Genomic DNA, 21,083 nt, shown 5'->3' on the forward strand with positions numbered 1-21,083 from the left:
ACAGAGAAGTCCGCCAACAGAAACAATGCCATCTTTTAAATGCAAAAACATGGCCTTGGGAAAGACCAAAAAAAAAAAAAATCCAATTCGAGACTCTCCGATCCAGCACAATGCTATTTCAGTCCAAAAAAATTGAAAATCAAAAGAGTAGTAGCCTAGTAGGCCACGTGAAAAGGACGGCAATGCCATCATATTTTGTTTCCTTTTGATTTGATTCATTGTCTTGCTGTACCATCTCCATCAAATCATTTTTCATTTGCTATAAATAATGAAGCAAGTTGGCCAATCATCCAAGGGTTCATTACATTTTATTCTCTAAATTATTGGGCACCTCATACTTTTATCTCAAGAACTAAATTTTTTTTGACATTTTATTCTAAATGCTAAATAATACGGTCGCTATATTTTTATAAAATTTTCAATTTGATCATGTTTTTTTAATTTTGACAAATTTTGTTTTGTAATATTAATACAATAGTAATTAATTTCAAATCTTTAACCTCGTTTAAATAGATGATAAAAAATTCAATGTCTTTACACATGAGAGGCATTTCAGACATTTTACTACTTACTTAGATATCTATGTAAGGCCATCATTAAAAACAATTAGTTCGGAAAAATTAGAATTTTTAACGTTAAACTAAATATGTTAAATGACAGGTATATGTTTAAATATGCATTTAGGCTGACTAAAGTATTGGAAATGTCACTCATGTGCGAATCATGCGCTTCCATGTCGGATTTTCAGTCAATAATATAAACGATATTAACTATTTAGATTTAATTACTATCATATAAAAAGTACACGACCAAAATCATCAAAAATAAAGTACAGAATCAAAGTGAAAATTTGGTGAAAATACTATATGGACCAAAAGTATCATATAGTCTATTCTAAATTATGTTCCATCCAACACATAATCCCATTTCGTAAAAAAAAAATCAAACGAGCCATTATTTTTGTATACATAGTCTTCTCTCTAAGTACTACATGTGCAAAACTGTCAAAGAAGACTACATTTTTAATAATAACTAGAAATCAACCTAAAATAAAATAAAGCTGAAGCTTAATCTATTTGCATGCGCGCGTCTGGAGAGAGCTCGGCGGATGCAGATGCATCCATCATCTGCATCTGCAAATTTTTAAGTTGCAGATCTATCTTTTTAGATTGTATATTACATATTTTAAGTTGTAGATAAATATTTTAGATTACAGATGCAAGTTTTAGGTTTGCAGCTGCCGAGTGCTCCGCAAGAACCGTTGAACACTAAGTAAGATTTTTGTCTTACCACTTAAGTTTTGGGCTGAGTGGATTATGAGTTATCTTTCTTTCTCATTTTAAGTTTTTATTTAAAGCACCGTATTTAATAGGTCGGGGGTCGTATGGTTGATGAAACACAATATGGGGTGTCAGAAAAATTAATTTAGGGGCAAAATGCGAACCCCCAATAGTTTGGGGTATAAATTGTAATTTGGATGTATTTGATATGTTGACCCAAAAATTGATCTGCTGCAGGACCTTCAGTCCATATGTGAGTCCTGAATACACCCCTGTACAGCCATCCCTCACAGTAAAGATTCCTTTTCTCCTGTTCTTCATCATGCAGCTATCGCTTTTACATGTCTTCTATTGGTTTTTCCCCATTGAGATCTGGAAACAACAACAACAACAACAAGAAAATAAAATAAAAAGTAAAATAAAACAAAGCAAAAAAATAATTGAAAAAATGTTTTGACTTTATGGGTAAGCAACTGCTCCCGTGTCTGAGTGATAAGAGCCAACCAAAATATCTTATCCACAAAGTCATTGGCCTCCACCTTCCTCTGCTTCTGTACAGCTAGCCTGACCCTTTCTCTCTCTCTCTCTCTCTCTCTCTCTCTCTCTCTCTCTAGCAAACTTGGGTTGGTCGATTGGAAGGTATGTTTGAGTTAATGGGTCTTCTTTTAAACTTGTTTCTGTTGTGTGATATTGGGTGTTATATATCTGTGCTGATTAATTTTTTGTTTGCTGTTTATGTGCTCGTTTGAGTTATTAGAAGAATAAATGGAGGAGCTTGTAGCTATGAGATTCACATGGAACCTTGACAACTTCTCTAAGTTGAAAACCCACAAGCACTTCTCTGAGATTTTCTTCGTCGGTGATTTTAAATGGTATGTTTCACATTCTTAATTTTGATTTTTATATTTTTTTCTTGACTGGTATTTCAAATGGTATATATTTGGACTATATATATTTGGTTACTTGATGATCAGGCAGATTGTGATATACCCAAAGGGAAGCAATGGAAAGCACTACTTGTCGATATATTTGGATGTTGCAGATACTTCAAAATTGCCATCTGGGTGGAGTAGATATGCCCAATTCACCTTGACTGTGGTTAATCAACTTTACAGCAATAAGTCCATAACAATAGGTATTTAATTCCTTTACTCTTCATCTTGTTAATTTATTTCACATTTGTACATGTTTTCTTTCTGTCCGTACTGTCTAGTTATTTTTTGGCAAGGCTCATTTATATATACATTAAATGGAACTTGTGATTTTTGCATCCTCTTATGGAAGTTTTGCTTTGATTCTTTTTCACACTTCCTCTAATAGAATAGGTATTTAATTCCTTTACTCTTCTTCATCTTGTTAATTTATTTCACATTTGTACATGTTTTCTTTCTGTCCGTACTGTCTAGTTATTTTATGGCAAGGCTCATTTATTTATATATTAAATGGAACTTGTGATTCTTGCATCCTCTTATGGAAGTTTTGCTTTGATTCTTTCTCACACTTCCTCTAATAGAATGATTGTGTAGAATTAGAGTATCTAATCCAAAACCAATTCATAATGTATGGAGATGGAGGTGTAATACATTATATATTGTGGTGTAACGCTTAGAGTTTCTGATCTGAGATTTTATTCTGTTAATAGATTATAATACTTTAGATTGCAACTCAATGCCTGATTGCCCTCTTGCACGTTTTATCTTTTTACAATAAACCTTAATTTGCTACCTAACAATTTTCTGTTGCAGTAAAAACTTTTAACAATTCTTTGGAAATGAGGACAAACCATTAATGACAATTTAGAGAGGAAGAAGAATGGTAACTTTTTCATTCCAAAACAAGGCAGGTTTCTGTAGAAGAAAATAATTGAATTTGGAGAGAGTTTCTTATTGTTCAATGTATATATTATTTTTCTTGTTTCATTTCATCCTTCTAGGAAGTACTCAACCGATGGTATTTTCTCTCAAGGCAAATAACATTCTGTTCTCTATTCCTTATTGTCCCTTCATTTTCTCTACATAACCAAACCAAGAAATATTAGAGCACTATTTATTTTCTTCTATTATCTTTGACTGAAAGTGAAAAGTTTAAATTCAAAGATTTGTTTAGTTGTTTACCATTCTTAATTTAGTAATACCGTTGTTTCGTGGAAGTTTACTTGCTTCTCACTATATGTTAATGAAAATGGTTGTGCTCAGAAATTAGTTTTGAAATAAGCAACTTAATCTAACAATGTCTGGCCTAAAATAAGTTGTTAACTAGTGGAAAATTAATTTTAGATAAACAAAATTCCTCAATCTGCATGTGTTCATGTTTAATTAGATCAATGAGCAGGTGAAATATGTGTGGTCCAAACATCCCACACTATATGGGAAGAGAACATTACTTTATATATAGAAGTAACATTGCAATGAGTTTCCTTCCTTATTAGTTTTTTAGCTCTTGATGAGCTATGCATTTTTTAATAATGTTTTTGTGATCCTTCATATTTTGATTTTACAGACACTCAACATGTGTTCAGTGAAAGTAAAAGTGATTGGGGATTCACATCATTCATGCCTCTAAGTGAGCTTTGTGACCACACAAATGGGTTTCTTGTTAATGATACATGTATCGTGGAAGCCGAGGTTGCAATCAGTAAGGCTGACATTAAGCTTTTAGAACATGAAAGGCTGCAGAGACTTTCAAATGTGGATTCTTTACTACCTCCAATACCACTTACGACACGTCATCTTGAACCAGTCCTTGGATACCAGGATTCACCAAATTCCGAACAAGTTTGCAGCCAGTTTACTGATGTCCCTGTTTACCCTTCCATGGTCAAGGAACATGAGGAATTGCCCCCCGCCCCGGTTGGTGAGCTCGTGGATTTCAGGGGTTTAGGGAAAATAGATAAAGCTTTTGTTCCACTGCTCGAGGAAGTCTGTTCATTGCATCCTTCATTGATTGAGTGCCAACAGAAAAGAAGTCGTATGTTTTCTGAATGGGCATTCACAGCTTTGGGTCGACTCCTACATTTTTTGAAGACTACAAAGGTTAAGGATATGACCGAGGATGCCTGTGAGCAGCTTAAACTTTTATGGGAGGAGCTTGATGCATTTAAGTTTGATTTGGCTTGGCTGGAGCCCCATGTTCAATCCGCCTTGGGTATGAAGAAGTTTGTTGTAAGGGCAGGACAAGTGAAAAAGCTGAATGAGGATGTGGATGCTTTGGAGATTGAAATGAAGGGGTTAAGGGCTAGGCTAGCTGTTGCAGAGGTAGAGCATGAGGTATCAAAAGGAGACTTGGCAGAGGCAGAAGAAAGGTTTACTGAGACAAATATGGAAAGGGAGTTGGGTTATTAGTGCTGAAAAATTATATCACTAGTATGGCAAAGATGTGCAATGTATGCAATATATATGCAAAATTGGACTGTTATGAATTCTAGCTATGCGTTAAACAATGTTTCATAGTATTTTAAGATGAGTATTAGAATTTGCAATTCCTTAATAGGGAAACTGTGAGTAGCATGGTTAATTTGTTTTTCGTATTTCCAAAATGAGAAATTTTATTCAATAATCCTTAAACTTTTTTGACACCTTAGCCCAAAAACTAACAATAATGACCATTTTACATTTTTTCAGACCAAAATATCCTTTCATATAAAAATTCGACACAAAATTCAACTTGTTGCACCTTCTTCCTGCAACAGCCATGGAGAGTGACCTCCCTCACCAGCCAACGACCTATCATCTCTTTCTATCTCTCTCCCCTTTTTTTCTCAACCCAAATCTAAAAAAAAAAAAAAAAAACAAAAAAAATTTGAAAACCCAAATCTAGGTGTTTTCTCTAAATGGGTTGGGAGAGAGAGAGAGAGAGAGAGAGAGAGAGAGAGAGAGAGAGAGAGGGTGGGGGAGGTGGAGGATGGTGGTGGGCACCGGCCAACGACCCATCATCTTCTCTCTCTATCTCTCTCTCCTTCTCTCCTAACTCAAATTTGACAAAAACAAAAAACAAAAAAAATTCGAAAACCCATATATGGTGGAATGCACTATAGCCAGAGAGGAGAAATGCGCTATAGTCAAAAGAGGAGAAAAGATTGTCGAATTTGTGGTCGCATGTCGACAAAAAATTGACTGTGTGGCAACTAGAAATTCCATCGAATTGTGGTCGACACATGGTCGAATTTGTGGTCGACACATGGTCGAATTTATAGTCGACACATGGTCGAATTTGTCGCCAAAATTTGACTAGATATGAAAATTTTGCATCTTCTTCTTCTCCATTGTTGGGTTGATGAGTCTGATCTCTCAAAGAATCAACCATTTTCTGGGTTTTTTTTTTGTGGATTTTTGCTGGGCGATGAGAGGGGAGACGAGGGTTTTTTTTTTTTTTTTTTTATAGGTTTTGCTGGGTAACGTGGGTTTTTTTTTTCATTGGATTTTGCTGGGTTTGTTGTTGCATCTGTTGGGTTTGTTACAGCGGCGAGGGATGGGGGCGCCGGTGGTTGGGGCGACGAGGGGTGCGGCGGCGAGGGGAGCATTGGTTGGCTAGGGAGGGAGGGAGGGAAAGGCAATGGTTGGCTGGGGAAGAGGAAAAAAAAAGTTTTATATGGAAGGGAATATGGATATTTTAAGTTATAAAGGGTTATAATTATTAATTTTGGTGCTAGGGGGTCAAAAAAGTTTTAAGGGATATTTAAAAGGGTTATTAAATAAAATTTCTCTTCCAGAATTCATTCATTAGAGCTTATTTTGTTTCAAAGAATGTTGGTAACTTTCATCAGTATGCCAAAGTCCCCTAGCTGGAAGGAAAATAAGTAATGACCCAGTAAAATGCTCCATTTTTGCACATGTCCTTTACTACATCTGATATTAACACCCAAAATTTCTCAATACTATTTAATTGCTACCCCACAAAAAATAAATTTGTAGAAAAGTATTCAAACAACCTTGAGCTGCTTTTTTTGTTTGAAAATTCCAAACGCTCCTTTTCCTTTCATTTGGTCCATTTTTAGAATGGGCATTCGGAAAGCGGGCATTTCAAACATTTGTTTCTTTTGTTTTTGTTTCGCTGAATTGAATGCTATTGTCACTCTATGACACTAATACTATAATTGAGTAACAAACAAAAGAAAAGGAAAGAAACAAGCTTCAGCCCGACCCAGTGTTTTTGTTTCGCTGAATTCAACCGCCAAAAAGCCAAGAAAAAGAACAAGTTTTAGCCCGACCCAGTGTCAGAAATGGGTCCTTGATATACCGATTCGAAGGGAACGACTAGTGTTTTTGAATAAGTTTTCTAAATTGCACTTTATTTCCATTTTATTTCTATTTTGAATTCCGAACGTCTAGGGTTGTGAAAGTATTTAAACAACTTTTTTGGATGCTTGTATGATTATTATTGTCATTTTAATCAGAAAACCTTGAAATTTCTCTCATTTCTCTAGTGAACTCCAGATTCTTTCTTAGGGTTAACGCTGGTTTTCTCTAATGTCTTTGACTTTTTGCCACGCTGCGTCACAAAGCCCTGTTCATGGATATCTTCGTAGTATGGCTAGAAATCAGCCTCATTGAAAGTTTCTGACACCTCCATGTCTGGAGGCAGTTCTATTTGATAAGCATTCTCACCAAGGCACTTCAGTACTCGAAATGGTCCATCAGCTCTGTCCTGAAGTTTTCCACACCTCCCCTTCGGGAACCTTTCTTTGCGAAAATGAATCCATACCAACTCTCCCTCTTTAAACTTCATGTGTTTTTGATGCTTGTCTGCTATTTTATACCTCTTGTTGCTTTTTTTTTTTCTCCAGCATTTTCCTAACTTAGGAATATAGTTCTTTGATGTGTGTTGACATATCATCAGCATCCCCACTGAATCTTTTAAACAACTAGTAGAGGTAGTAAATCGAGTGGACTATTTGGAATTGGGCCATAAATAATCTCAAAGGGACACTTCCCAGAAGTTGAGCTATTTTTGGATCTGTTATATATAAATCCAGCTTGTGATAAGGTGAAGTGCCAATTAGGTTTTTCTTCCCCATCCAAGCTTCTTAAGAGATTTCCAAGCAATCGATTTACCACCTCTGTTTGTCCATCAGTTTACGGGTGATGAGAGCTACTAAATTGAAGGATAACAAATGAGTTGATAATCACCATAAAACTGGAAGATATGGTTCGGCTGAAACAAGCATGAAATCCATGATTGTTGGAAAGGTGTTTGACTATGAAGTTGAGACTTTTGATTGTAGCATACCATGATTTACTGGTACACTTGAATCGCATAAGAGATTTGGTAAAAATAATACATTTTGTTAATTTTTTTAGTCAAAATAATACATTTTGATCACAGAAATATTTTCTCAAGTTTCATTAAAAATTTCCATGTTAGTCATTGTTGATGCAAAAATTGGTGAGTCAATGCAACAACTTCAAACAGTGGATCAAGTCTTATGTTTGGTCTTCTCTATGGATTATCTCAAGGGTTTTGGATGAGCTAACTTGTTGAGAGCTTCAATTAAAGCAATCTGCATGAACAAGAAGTCACCAGAAGTAGCACCAGTATGGTAGTAGCCAACTGTACTCCGATGGTTAAGTTAGACAAGTGTTTCTAGGTATTTTCTCTAAGAGTTTGTGTGTGTGAAAATAGGTTGTGAACCCTTGCAATGTGTTGAGAGGGTTCAATTTATAGGCAAAGTATATATACTTGCATGTTGATGAGAGGTGGAGATGAGGACACGTCACCAGCTCAGAATAGTAACATGCACAACCACCCAAAGAAATGGCATTTAATGTAAGCATGCCTCTGTGGGAATTGGTGGAGCTAAATGTCCCATCTGAAGTTGAATCTGTCAGATGGTGTAAGGTGCCATGTCATGAACACTTAAGTGTAGTTTGAATACTATCCCAATGTCTTGGAATGGCGGCTTACATGGCTCGGCTCCCATTGCTTATCCGAGCCGAACCAAGCATTACACTTTAGGTCATCAATTCGTAATGATATCAAGTTTCACACGGTCTAGTCGGGTATGTGCTTCTCGCGATTGGTCTTTACTGACCAACCCGACCATAAGAGTTACCTCGTGATGCCGACGTAATAAGTTTTTGGGTCGTACTCGGCTCGGTAGTTGATGTTCTTGACTGAACTGATATTTTGTTAACCCTCGTAGTCGATTGAGGGGCGAGGCGCAATAGTGGTGTTGATAGAGATAATACCACAATTGGTCAAGTCATGAGTACGTAGACCTGATGTGTTGACCAAGTCAATTTTGAAAAGTCAACATGTCACATGCAGGTATGTGATTAGTCTATATTCTCTCGGTGAATTTATCTACAAACAATCATATAAGTTTTCTTAATTTTTTTTTTAATTTTTACCAATATCGATATTAATTTTGTCAGTATTTCCATCAATAACTCTATTTTTTTGAAACCTTAATATTTTTGTAAACACAAGTGGGGAATGCTATCCACCTTCTTCAATCTACATTCTCCTTTATTATTCTCATTCTACAGTGTATTTCTATGATTGGAATCATTCATTTCTTAGATAATTCTTTGAAGATCATCTATACAAAAAATCAATTAAATCAGAAATCGTTTGGTCATGTACCCTCCTCACTCACCCTCAGCCAAAACTATATTCGCATTGTACCTAGCTAGAATTCAGGGCTCCAACATTGCATACAGTTGTCATAATTATCTTTGCAGGTTGGTTTACAATTGTCCATACACATGATACAAGTATATGCCTATTTCATGCTACCCCATATATGTCTCCTTGTATAGCATTCAATGCTTTTTCCAGCTGGCATTGAAAATTACTTTTCACAGTTTTTCTGGCATGAAATTCCACCCAACTCAACTCTGCTATAACCGAATACACCCCAATCCATATATTGCTCCTGTTAAACCAAACCAAAAGAATACAAGTATATATCCATTCTATAAGCCCAGCTCTGACCCAGCCTGCCCAATTGTTGGTAGACAAAAACAAGACATTTACAAACTTACTTATAGCAAATTGAAACTCCTCTCATTCTCAAACATCTAAAGAATTTTATTCAAGCTGATCTTTTACATAGGTGTTTACAGCTCTCATGCCGGCTTGTGGCTTTTCAATCAGGCTAAGAAGAAGAAAACAGACAAATGACATAGTAAATTTCAACAGCAACTAGCAACAAGAAACAGATCAGCTCCTACAAAAGTATATAAATACCAGACTAGCAAGACAGTGATTACCAGCACCACTAATATCTCAAGTAAAAAATATAGTCCAGTTTTAAGATCTAACCATTTTTTTTCACAATGGCCTTGAGATTTTTTCAATTACTGATATTATTAGTACTTGCCCTGGCCACCTCCAAAGGGGTCCTGGCAGGTGATCCGGACATCATTTCCGACTTCATAGTCTCACCAAACACCACAAACGTTGATGGAACATTTTTCACTTACACTGGATTGCGTGGAGCATTCGATAAAGTCCCCGAAACCTTTAAGGCAGCAAAAGTTAGCTTGGCTGAGTTCCCTGCTCTTAACGGGCAGAGTGTGTCATACTCAGTGCTTCAATTTCCAGCAAACGGTGGACTAAACCCACCTCACACCCACCCTCACTCAGCTGAACTTCTGTTCCTTGTTGCTGGTTCCTTGGAAGTAGGGTTTGTTGACACAAAAAACGTTCTCTATGCTCAAAAGCTTCAAGTTGGAGACATATTTGTGTTTCCCAAGGGATTAGTCCATTACCAGTATAACTCAGCAGCTGACTTTCCAGCCATTGCCATTTCCGCGTTTGGAAGTGCAAGTGCTGGAACAGTTTCAGTGCCATCCACTCTGTTTACCACTGGCATTGACGACGTGATCCTCGCCAAGTCATTCAAGACAGATGTTGACCCCGTTAAGAAGATCAAGGCTGGCCTCACCACTCAAAAATGAGAGATTAATTTACCAACACCATAATCTTTGTCGTCTGCACCTGTGTGTGTGTGTGTGTGTGTTAGCGCAGGCTTCATATATATTTGACAAAGACAATAAAGGGCATATACAAGTATACAACCCCACCTTCCCCATTTTTCTTTTCAATGTTAGCATACGGCAGAATTTGGTTACTTTTTGTTTTTAGTATCATGTTGTTCTGTTTGATGTTTTATGCAGCTTTGCTACTTAATTCTTTTTTGTTGAATAAAATGCTGTCATTCATTCAGAAAAATCCAAGTCTCAGATTTGTAACATAACTGTATAAATATATGTTTCTCCACTCCCGTTTAACTCCTATATTATAGATTAATAACCAACCTGCAAAATTATATAATACTTGCACCAAGTGTTTGAAATGGTTTACCTTAACCTCAAAGTTATTCCTGAAGGCTAGTAATGTTAGAAATGGCATGGCCTCTCATGAATTTAAAAGCTGTTAACAAAAAAGGTAAAATACATTGTCCAAATAAAAATGATAATGCAATCAGATAGAGTATGATTTCTTAGTTACAATAGTAAAAATACGTTGACCAAAGTATGGATGGGACGATGGAAAGCCAATGACTGAGACAGGGTCAAGGGGATGAGGAGAGGGTTGGAGAATGTGTAAATGAATTAAACTGGCCAAACAATGCCTTCGATCTCGTCGAATTATGCAACACGTACGAGCCTTCAGCTCAACCTGGCTCTTTTTCTTTATGTATATTGAGAAGGGTTGTGATAACATACAGATCAATTATAAAGACTTGAGAAATCAAATTAGGAATCTAAAATGAAGGTATATATGTGTATGGTACTTTTTCATTCCTTTTTCTTTCACATGTTTCCCCTCCTCATGTTAACGATTCTCTTTTATCTTCTAGTTGACTCCAAGCAGAAACACTTTTGAATTCCAATTCACTCAACATTCACACTAAACACAGTACGAACTGAATGCCGACCATCAAACCATGTTATTGACCCAAAATTGTAGCCACTAGGAGCCTCCTTTCCATAAAATGAGACTTGGAAAGGCACCCTCCTCACACCCTCAGCAAAAACTAACTTCTCCGGAAGAACCTTGACTATTAAGCCTACCGGAGCTTGCACCTTTGCAGTGTATGTAGAATTCAGGGGTCCAACATTGGTTACAATTCTTCTAACTATCTTTGCAGGTTGGTGTCGGTTGAGTTTGCTAATAGAGATTGATGGGTAGTTGATATCAGAAATGAGTTCTTCAATGGAGATTTTGGGGCAGATGAACTTTGTATTTGACATAGATCTTATATTCTTCTCTGGGTAGCCATAATAACAAAGGAATTCAAGATAATTTTCTGTTGTGGTTTCAAAGACAAGTCCTGGGTTAAGAGCTTTAATTGGGTTTATTTCTCCAACCCCCACCTCATGTGGATTTGCAAAGTTGTTGGAGCTGTTTGTCAAAGGTTTTTTCATGTTGTTGTACATGGTTGCTGAAAAAGGAACAGATATCGGTATAAGTATCTCCTCTATGTGCTGGTACTCTAAGATTAAGACCAACTCAATAAATATAATCTAGGTAAAGTTTCAAAATTGAAGCACTTAACAGCTTTATAGCCATGCATGGAGAATCATGTAATTGTCTTGCAATATGATTGCTAGCTTCCTTTGGCATGCACAAAAAATCTCCCTAAACTTTTTATAATGAAATCAAGTGAAAGGAGTGATGCGCGCACACAATATCATCAAAGTATGATAAATACAAAAGAGATTGTTAGTATGCAACCTCATGTAAAACATACCTGTTGTCATAAGTGCTGATTTGATCATGGAAGAAGTCCATCTACGATGCACTGACTTGATGAATGCAGCAGCCCCTGTTACGTGTGGACAAGCCATTGACGTTCCAGATTTAATGGAAAATTGGGATGGCTTCTTCCCATTTGGGATGCTCCCTGCTTCATTCTTGGGACTTATGCCAGCTAAAATTGCCACTCCCGGAGCCATTATATCAGGCTGAACAGCATGTCAAGTGTAAACTCCGGTAAATTAATGTTGCACTCAAATACAGATGCACTATTCTATTACACATTAGTGCATGTTTACATTCATGTGCCAATCTGACTTAATCATGACTTACAAAGCCTATTTCTCACTTAATAAATATTTGCAAAAATTTCACTTGTGAGCATACATCAAGCTCAATATGTTTGAATATTTGTAGTTTTAAGGTGCAAGTGAAAGAAAATAACCTTGAGAATGTTTTCTGTAAGTTCTGCAGGACCTCTTGACGAAAAATATGCAACAGCTGGTGCAGGTCTATACCTTGGAACTTCAACTGTTGGGAGGATCGTTGCTGTTGGGTTTCTGTTGTGAAGGCATAGAAAAGTCAGTGTGCCTAACACAGTTGTAAAGAACTGATGCATTTTAAGAAAGTCATGCAATATAATATCTTCAACTGAAAGAGTGCCCTTGAAATTGCACCTAGAGAACATAGAAGTTCAAGCTAACACATGCTGCACAATCATCATTTGCATATTTAGATGTGAGGGACCTAACGATTTCTGGATCTCATTGAAAGTTGACTTGAACTAAGGCATCACTGAATTCAATTACCATATTCTTTAGCAAGGTATCATCCTATCACATAGGTCTGACCAGAATTGATCACATATTTAGCAGCTAGAACATTAGAATGAGATTGATTTAATTTCCATATGAAAAGAAGCATTTTAGCCAAATAAAGCACACTTTATAGTGACAATAGATGGCCAGGTGATGGCTAGAAATGATGCACATCATATAGGACAATGTAGCACAAGACCAAAACTTGTGATAAGCCAAACAAACAGAGTTGGTAGACATGATCCCTAAATGAGCAACAGTACAAGGAATAAGAATAGAAATTGAGTATCATGGACAGCAATAAAGTGAACACATAAATCTGTCAATGTAAGTGGACAGGATAAATTTGCAATGCTTACTTGGTAGAATTAATGTACTTGAGAATCTGAAACCCTGCAATATCGCCAACTTCAGCAAAGGGGAAAATGCCTGAATCAAAAGGCATACTCTTGTCAACGTCATCAATCAAAATCAACCCTTTGGCTTTAGCATCGTCTACAACTAATTTCTTGATTTTCCTTGAAACAGTCGGGTCATCATTAACGCAAACAACAATTTTTCCAACTACTTTCTTCTGATCAAATGATCCTGGATAGCAATTCCTGCAATTTAGTGTAAAAAGAAATTCCATTCAATAGGTGCAAAGCCAAATGATGATTTTCCTTTTTTGCCTTTGGAATTGTTTAAAACCAAAAATTTTACCAAAATGTGACACCGATCATGAATACAGATTTCCAAAGGACCCAAAAAAAAAAAAAAAAGAGCCAGCAGATTATGAATTATGATCACCTTGCTTCTGATATAGGTGTATAATTAGCAGCAGCATCCTTTCCAAATACAAGAGGATATGTCCTTGAGCGAGTGAGATTCGAGAAATTTATGGCTGAACCCTATTAACACCAAGATATGAGAAAACTTTGCATAAACAAAATAATGAAATGTTTAGTATAACTTTGATTAAATATCTTACTGTGAAAGTTATCCCATTTCCAAGAACAACAGTAGATTGAAAATCCCTATCAATGTTAGAAGCTGCAACAGTGAAGATCCATGGCGCTGAATTAACGACAGTGTAAGGATCGGGGCCATCATTTCCTCCGGAGCAAACGACCATGACTCCCATTTGTGCAGCATGAAATGCTCCAATGGCTATGGGATCATTTAAGTAATCGGGTTGAAATAGCGAGCTCATCCCAATGGAAATAGATATTATGTCTACTCCATCTCTAATTGCATCATCTATTGCCTTCAATATGGTGGCACCAGAGCAACCAACATCTGAGCATGCCTTGTAGCATGCAATCCTAGCTGAAGGCAAGCCTCCCTTTGCTGTACCTCGTGCTAAGCCATAGTAACTAGCATTGGGAACTTGCACACCAGCTGCTATAGATGTAGTGTGAGTCCCATGGCCAACAGAATCTCTTGGTGAGCCCTCAATTCTGGATAAATAGCTCTGGCTACCATTTGTTGTTGGTTGGACATTGTAGTATCTTGCACCTATCAACTTTCTGTGACAATATAATGTAATGAATCAAGATGTAATACAATGAGAAATCTTTAAAATAGATTTGAAATATATATTGATTTGAATCCATCCTTTCTCTCTTTAATTTTTTATTTAGAAGCTTTGTCAAACAGCTTTGAGATTAACACCTTATCAATGGAAAGCGAGACAACATAATTACCTATTGCAATTAGATTTCTTGAAGCCTGAACCCTCCATACAAACACCTTTCCATCTTGAAGGCACTGCCCCAATTCCCTCATCATTGAAACTAGGAGACTCAGGCCATATTCCTTCAATACATTAAATGAAAAATTAAACTACATAATGAGGTTTCTAAATAATTGAATTCGTTAGTAACATAATGTATTATAATTACTTCAGCTGGTTGCACAGAGAATATAGGAAATTTGGAACTTTAGAGCTGGCTATTAAATTCAATGTTAACTTAAAGATTTCTTGGTCATGCTAATTTTCGTAAGTTGTAAGCCATATAAAATGTGGAGTAGCCATCATTATTACTTTTTTATTTTGTTGAACGAAAACAAAAACATACCAAGCGTTCCCAAGGTTAACAAAGACCATTTATTGCACTACCAGTTTAATCAAGTATGTTTTCCCTTTTTTCCTTTTACATTCATGTAGATATTTTTTGTTTTTTATATTTTTATTTTGATCTTTATATACACATACTACAAAACGTACTTGATTATTATTTTTTTTTTTCAAAGTAGAGCAAAAACCATATTATGATTTTCAAGAGTGCAGCATTTTCTTTTTCAAGTTGCATCATCTTGGGTAGCCCATAAACCCTATTCATAACCCCTAACAGATGGGCTTAAGGACATCTTGATGCAGGGCCAGAGGGATTTACATAAACAAATTAATTACTTCCATTTCCCAAATATTGAAGGACTTTTAGGAAAAGACAAAAAAGAAGACAGAGTTTATAATTGATTGTCCCCTGAATATCAATCTAATGTTCTTCCAATTCATTCTTCCTGTTTGTGAAATCAAAGATTTTCTTCCTTTCTTTCCCTTACCCCACAAGCTATAGCTAGCTGTGGTACAACTATTTTCCTTTAAATGCATTATTAATTTAAAGTGTCTAAAAAAGAAAACAAATATAGAAAAAGAAAGGAGAAACAAAACCATAAGTTAGTGTGAAATGAATAAGAACAAAGAGAGATGAGGAGCTACCTACCTGTGTCTATCATTCCAATTATAACATCACTTGATTTTTGGGGCAGATAATTATTGCTTGAAAGCCTGCCTGATTTCCCCTCTAAGAAATCCCAGGAACGTGTTGTATGCAGTTCAAGTATTGAGTCGGGGAAGATGGAAACGATATCATCATGGCCTGCAATGCATGTTGTGAAATAATATACAATTTTCTCGAAGTTTTGAAATGCATAAATCTTACTTACCAACGGGTCTACACCCTACTCTACAGTCTACACCAGGGAATAAATTGCTGAAAAAGTGTTGTGTTGTGTGTTTTGAAAAAGATTTCACATTGAAAAAATATGGCCAATTTATAAGTATTGGGCATGTCCACCTATTGTCAATTAGTTTTGAATTAAATGCTCCAATTTATGAGTTTTGGATTGAATGCTCTAATTTATTAGAATCACAATATACACATGGCCACACGTGCTCCCACATCACCCAAATTGTTCACTTGTTTTGCTTAAGTGATGCCATGCGTTGAGAGAAATATCCTACAATGGAAAAATATGGCCTTGCTTAATGGTTTATGAGGTGTTGGGCCTCTTTGTCTATTGCCAATTGATTTTTGAAGATACTCCAATTTCAAATGATGGGATTTTTAATTGTGTGCTTTTAAAAGTGCTGTGAGCTGTATTTTGTTCTAGTTACTGTGTGTTCTATATGTATTAGATGTGTCAAATGGGTGGGCCGACACTAATGCGAGCTGAACTTTTTAACTTATTAGGCACGACACAAACATAAAATTAGCCTGAACTAGCTACGACTAGTTTAATATTATTATTTTTTCTTTTTTAAATTACTTTTCAATAAGAAAATTCAATTTTTCCAGTGAAAAATGAAAAATATCATAAGATAAGTTTTTTGGTTTTAAAAAACAAAAATAAAAAAGGCTCATGCTATCCCGTTTAAGGCATGACACGAATGGATCATGGTTGTGCCATGCCTAGGTTTTAGCTATTTTGGTCGGTACGAGCACAACACGATTGTTAAATGGGCCGACACGAACCCAACACATTGGGATGTATGTTTGGAAAATGGATTGGGTGTAGTGAGTGTTTTTTAAATTTTAAAATGAAAGAGGGGGTGACGAGAGTAGGATGGGTATGTGAGTAAAGAATGAGTTCAAAATATCAAATAGCACACCTTTTTTTTTTTTCACATGTATACATATTAAAAGTGTCAAACCGGTCGTACCGTATTTATGTCAATCCATTTAATAATCGTGTCAACTAACTCATTTAATGTTCACATGATAATCATAATAAAAAACATCATGTTTTTAATCTACTCAAAAGCCTGAAATTGTATTTGTAGTTATATTATGTTTTTTCTTGTCAATGTATTTTTGTAGTTGTTTGAATCATAATCTTACAAGACCAAAGGTTCGTAGGCCAAGCACGCGGCCGATAAGAGAAAGGCTGAGCATACAGTCTAAAATGAAGATGAGGCACCTGGCCCAATAATGTTTACCTTGCTTGGGCTACAGATCGAAATTTTATCTGAACTACTTCACCCAAAGAATGACACAGGTCCATTGGACTCTCGGCAGCATTACATGTGGCCAAGTGTTTTTGGTGTGAAGAGTAGTTTGATCGATTTGTTTAAATAAGAGTAAATTACATTTTAGTATTTCAATTATACTTCATTTTTTAACTTAGTACTTTAATTTTAAAAAGTTACATTATTATACTTCAATTTTTATTTTGTGTCAGTTTTATATCTTTGTTCAATTTTCATTAGAAATGCCGTTATCTGTTGATGTAGCAATAATGTGGCATATGCGGACCCCACTACTAAACATCAACGTAACTTCTAAAAATAGCCACATAGATGAAAAATAATAAAAAAAACCAATAAAATATTTTTAAAGGAAATAAATTAATTAAAAATTCAACAAAATCTTTTAAAAAGTAATTAAAAATCAAATAAAATCTTTTAAAAATCCATGTGGCTATTATTGGAAGCCATGTCAATGCCTAAAGGTGGGGTCCGCGTATGCCACATTAATAGATAACGGCATTGTTAACGGAAAATGTAACAGAGGTATAAAATTGACACGAAATGAAAATTTAAGCCGGTATGATAATACAACTTTTTAAAATTGATATATTAAATTGAAAAACGAGTTATAGTTAAAATACTAAAATGTAATTTGCTTTTTAAATAATTGAGTGAGATAAATCAGCTGGCTTTGTATATGATATTATACAAAGGCTAGCTGTTTCTGCCGGGGATTCAATTATTTTTATATATCCTTTTACATTTTGGTGTGGGGTAGTTGGTTTAATTAATTCGTGCTGGCCTATAATCATTCTTGCTCTAGAATGGATTGATTTAGTTAATTAAAGTAATTATAATTGAAGGAGAGAGAGAGAGAGAGTACGTCATATGTATATTAATATACAGCCTTCTACCAAATCACAAGCAAAGCCTTGGTATGAAGAAAACAGGACTAGCTAGCTATAAATACAATCTAAGAAGCCATCTCATGGTCATTGAGAAATTGGAGGAAAAACTTTTGAAACAGAAATAATGAATCAAATTATTGGAAGTTAAAAACATTATGGACTGTATATATATATAAAATAAAAGAGAAAGAACAGACAGAGGAAATTACCAGATAAAATAGAAGCTTCACTGTCTGTAAGCATAGCAGAGAATCCTCTAAAAGCATGGTTATACTTGTGGATTATAGATATTCTATCTCTCTCATGCCTGGCAGAGAAACATTATAATATAAAAAAACCCAACAAGAAGGTGATGTTGATGATCAGACCAAAAAAAAAGGTGATGTTGATGCTTATGATGATGATGATGATGATATGTATAACCTTGGAACAATGGATGACAACATTTGCAAGTAAGCTGATTCTGCAGCTTCAGCATGATCTCTTCCATTTCCATTTGATAATGAACTTCCCATATAAACCACATGATGCTGCCAATGATATATAACAACATTTCACAGTAAGATTCTCATTTACAATAATGACAAGATGGACAAGAACTTGTATATATCTTCTTTGCTTGCAGAGAGAAAATGGAAGAACATGAAGAAAATTTTGGAATGTCATTTCCTTATGGGTTGAATTGCTAGTGAGCAAATTAAAATCCAATATCTTAATACAATTCAATGTCCATTTTACTCAGCAACCAAACAAAAATTAAATTGGGATGTAGATTGGGTTTAAACCCATTTCAGACTTACCTTGGGAATCTGAGTTGAAGTAGTGGCACCAGAGAGGAGAAAGAAGGGTAGAGAGAGAAAAGGGAGTAACAGCAGAAGGGGAGTCATTAGATGAGTGGAGTGCTTCAGTAAATGGAATTGGGTTAGCAAGGCCAATGGAGCTGTTAGGAGTTTTCACAAGGCAGAGAACCACACATTTGTAGGCACAGTTTGAAGTAATGAAAGCTTTTTAATCAACTCATCAAGAAGCTTGAACCATGAGCAAAGCATCTTTCATACTTTTGTGGTCCTTAAATGCATCTATCAAAAGCATTTATAATTTTAAAAATAAAATAAAAATTTCCATTCTTTTCTTATTTATTAGCTATAGATTGTTATATCATTAAGTTTTTGCAATTCCTATAATAATAATACTGTATTAAAGTTAGATGTTTAGAGCATTCAATCCAAAGCTTAAGAATTCAAAAAATTAACAAGTTTGTGCACCAAAGTGATACTCGAGATAAAGTTTTAAGATCATTGCTATAATTCTCTCTAATCTTTAAATTTAAAACATCGTAATTTTGTTTTACAAAATTAGTGAAAAAAATCAATAGAGGATGATATTTCTTAATCTTTATTAGTCTCTCTTTGTGGCAAGCAGCCTAAACTCCTAACATCCCTACGACACCGAAATGAATGGACCAACACACAAGTATCAGAAGCGAGGCTCTATTGGCTAATGCTTATTCGCCTCGCAAAGGACATACCAGAACTGTTTTAATGCAATGTTATTGCTTTATTAAAAAAAAAAAAAAACAAAAAAAAAAACAAAAAACAAAAACCAGAACTAGGCTTGACAAAGCTACCCTGCAAGAGCTCCAACTTATACAAATACAACCATACTTATGGGAAAATGTTATGTCACCCTAAGTTTTGGAATTAGTTTTATTGTTATCTTTAAAAGTTAAAAGAAAATTGGCGTGAAATGAAATGTGAAAGATACAATCAATAATGTGATCAGTAAATATAGTACAAGATAGTTGTTTCAAAACTTCGAACTACCCAACACGTTTTTTAAGCATATCGGAATTGGCCTATTAATTGATGTTTACCATTGTTAAAAAATTTCACCCTTCTTTAAAATCATTTCACCATGAGGTTTTTTAATAGATAAACAAATATAAAAATAAAAATAAAACTATAAAGTCTCAAGTCTCAACGCACTTTGTGAATTTTTTTTGGTTCTTAAGCAATATTAATATTGTATCTCTACTTCTCTACTGTTCCCTGTATCCTTGCTGACAAACTATGAATATCCTCATGACTAATAGAGTCAACACAGGATCATGGCATTACTAGCTACTACTTATAATAATTACTTCTCCACATAATTAGAAACTGTATAGAAAAAGTAAACAAAATAATATATTATATATCTAGCTCACTTCAAGTCTTCAACTACCGATTCCAACCCTCTTTTTTTTTTTATTAATTTTGAGTAGTCATGGAAAAAGCAGATTATAAACTTGAAATGCAAGTAAGCAATGTCTCTTTTCCTGCAAAAGAGAGAACAGAGGGAGAAAATCATTCACATGCATGAATATTAATTGGGCATGTGCAGTTTTCTTTTCTGTTTTCCTTTATTCCATTTCCTTTTCCATTATTGTCTCCTTTACGCATTTCTCAGTATAATTTATAAGATATATCCTCTTTAATTATTCTTGGTTTTCTCTTTTGTCTTGGGCTAGCTATATGATGAATGAGTTTGGAAGAAAAAAAAGTGTAGTACAGCCTTGCAAGTGCAAGCACCATTAATTATCTGCTTTATGACAACTTAATTTTTAATCCATGCAGTAGGAAGCAGCATCTTATGACTTTAAGCATTATACATGCAAATGAGTAGAGTATGTAGGGACTGATCAGTGATCACTATGACCATAATAATGTTTGGGTGCATAAATCTACAAGTTTAGAGTATACAATCCAAAATCAAATTAAAACAATGTGGAGATGCTTAAAGTCAATATGAATTGACCATGAATAGACAAGTATATATACTCAATATGAATTGAGCATTAAGCACAAATGATATTTTGAAAAGAAAAAACAAAAATCAATTTACTCTTTGTACATTATGCAAGGACCATTCAGTGGCCACTAACCGAACAACACAATGGTATTCGGTTGGTAACTACCGAATACCTTACAGAGATTTAGTACCCTCTTTTCGAATGGATGTATTCAGCAAAATATGTTGAAACTGTTCAATAGAGGGGTTTCGAATTGTGGTAGCTCATTCGGTGGTCACCAAATACTCTTATCTTATTTAGTGAGGTCGTATGGACCTGAATACTATACGGCGATATATGATACCTATC

The 21,083-nt window shown here is 35.2% G+C and overlaps 3 protein-coding genes across 6 annotated transcripts; 2 read left to right on the forward strand and 1 right to left on the reverse strand.

The window, feature by feature from the left end:
- Positions 1–1,567: 1,567 nt before the first annotated feature.
- Positions 1,568–4,766, forward strand: LOC147291561 (MATH domain and coiled-coil domain-containing protein At3g58270-like). 4 transcript variants are annotated; one of them, XM_086237422.1, is made up of 4 exons: positions 1,568–1,919; positions 2,031–2,152; positions 2,255–2,415; positions 3,780–4,766. In XM_086237422.1, exons 2-4 carry the CDS (start codon positions 2,046–2,048, stop codon positions 4,619–4,621), a joined length of 1,110 nt encoding a protein of 369 aa, XP_086093548.1. In that variant the 5' UTR covers positions 1,568–1,919; positions 2,031–2,045; the 3' UTR covers positions 4,622–4,766. The 4 variants fall into 4 exon arrangements, with proteins under 4 accessions (XP_086093548.1, XP_086093546.1, XP_086093547.1 ...); XM_086237420.1 differs by having other exon boundaries at positions 2,038–2,152; XM_086237421.1 differs by having other exon boundaries at positions 2,041–2,152.
- A 4,429-nt stretch (positions 4,767–9,195) lies between these two features.
- Positions 9,196–10,196, forward strand: LOC147291562 (putative germin-like protein 9-2). The gene has a single exon (XM_086235408.1). It carries the CDS (start codon positions 9,557–9,559, stop codon positions 10,178–10,180), a length of 624 nt encoding a protein of 207 aa, XP_086091534.1. The 5' UTR covers positions 9,196–9,556; the 3' UTR covers positions 10,181–10,196.
- A 462-nt stretch (positions 10,197–10,658) lies between these two features.
- LOC147291563 (CO(2)-response secreted protease-like) lies at positions 10,659–18,879 on the reverse strand. The gene is made up of 11 exons (XM_086235406.1): positions 18,745–18,879; positions 18,368–18,474; positions 18,154–18,251; positions 15,511–15,666; positions 14,488–14,599; positions 13,773–14,310; positions 13,592–13,692; positions 13,162–13,404; positions 12,430–12,544; positions 11,980–12,193; positions 10,659–11,670 (listed from the first exon to the last, which is right to left on the reverse strand). The coding sequence occupies exons 1-11, from the start codon at positions 18,829–18,831 to the stop codon at positions 11,120–11,122; spliced, it is 2,322 nt and encodes a 773-aa protein (XP_086091532.1). The 5' UTR covers positions 18,832–18,879; the 3' UTR covers positions 10,659–11,119.
- Between the last annotated feature and the right edge of the window lie 2,204 nt (positions 18,880–21,083).

Source organism: Dryas octopetala, chromosome 3 (assembly GCF_963921425.1).
Source record: "Dryas octopetala chromosome 3, drDryOcto1.1, whole genome shotgun sequence".
Classification (NCBI taxonomy): Eukaryota; Viridiplantae; Streptophyta; class Magnoliopsida; order Rosales; family Rosaceae; genus Dryas; species Dryas octopetala.

Excerpts from the sequence above, each read along its gene's own strand:
- LOC147291561 (XM_086237422.1), top strand. The coding sequence starts at position 2,046 with ATGGAGGAGCTTGTAGCTATGAGATTCACATGGAACCTTGACAACTTC. Across the intron at positions 2,153-2,254 it reads TTCGTCGGTGATTTTAAATG|GCAGATTGTGATATACCCAA; the intron begins GTATGTTTCACA and ends CTTGATGATCAG. Across the intron at positions 2,416-3,779 it reads CAATAAGTCCATAACAATAG|ACACTCAACATGTGTTCAGT; the intron begins GTATTTAATTCC and ends TTGATTTTACAG.
- LOC147291562 (XM_086235408.1), top strand. The coding sequence starts at position 9,557 with ATGGCCTTGAGATTTTTTCAATTACTGATATTATTAGTACTTGCCCTG.
- LOC147291563 (XM_086235406.1), bottom strand. The coding sequence starts at position 18,831 with ATGACTCCCCTTCTGCTGTTACTCCCTTTTCTCTCTCTACCCTTCTTT. Across the intron at positions 18,475-18,744 it reads CTTCAACTCAGATTCCCAAG|CATCATGTGGTTTATATGGG; the intron begins GTAAGTCTGAAA and ends TATCATTGGCAG. Across the intron at positions 14,600-15,510 it reads AATTGGAATGATAGACACAG|GAATATGGCCTGAGTCTCCT; the intron begins GTAGGTAGCTCC and ends AATGTATTGAAG.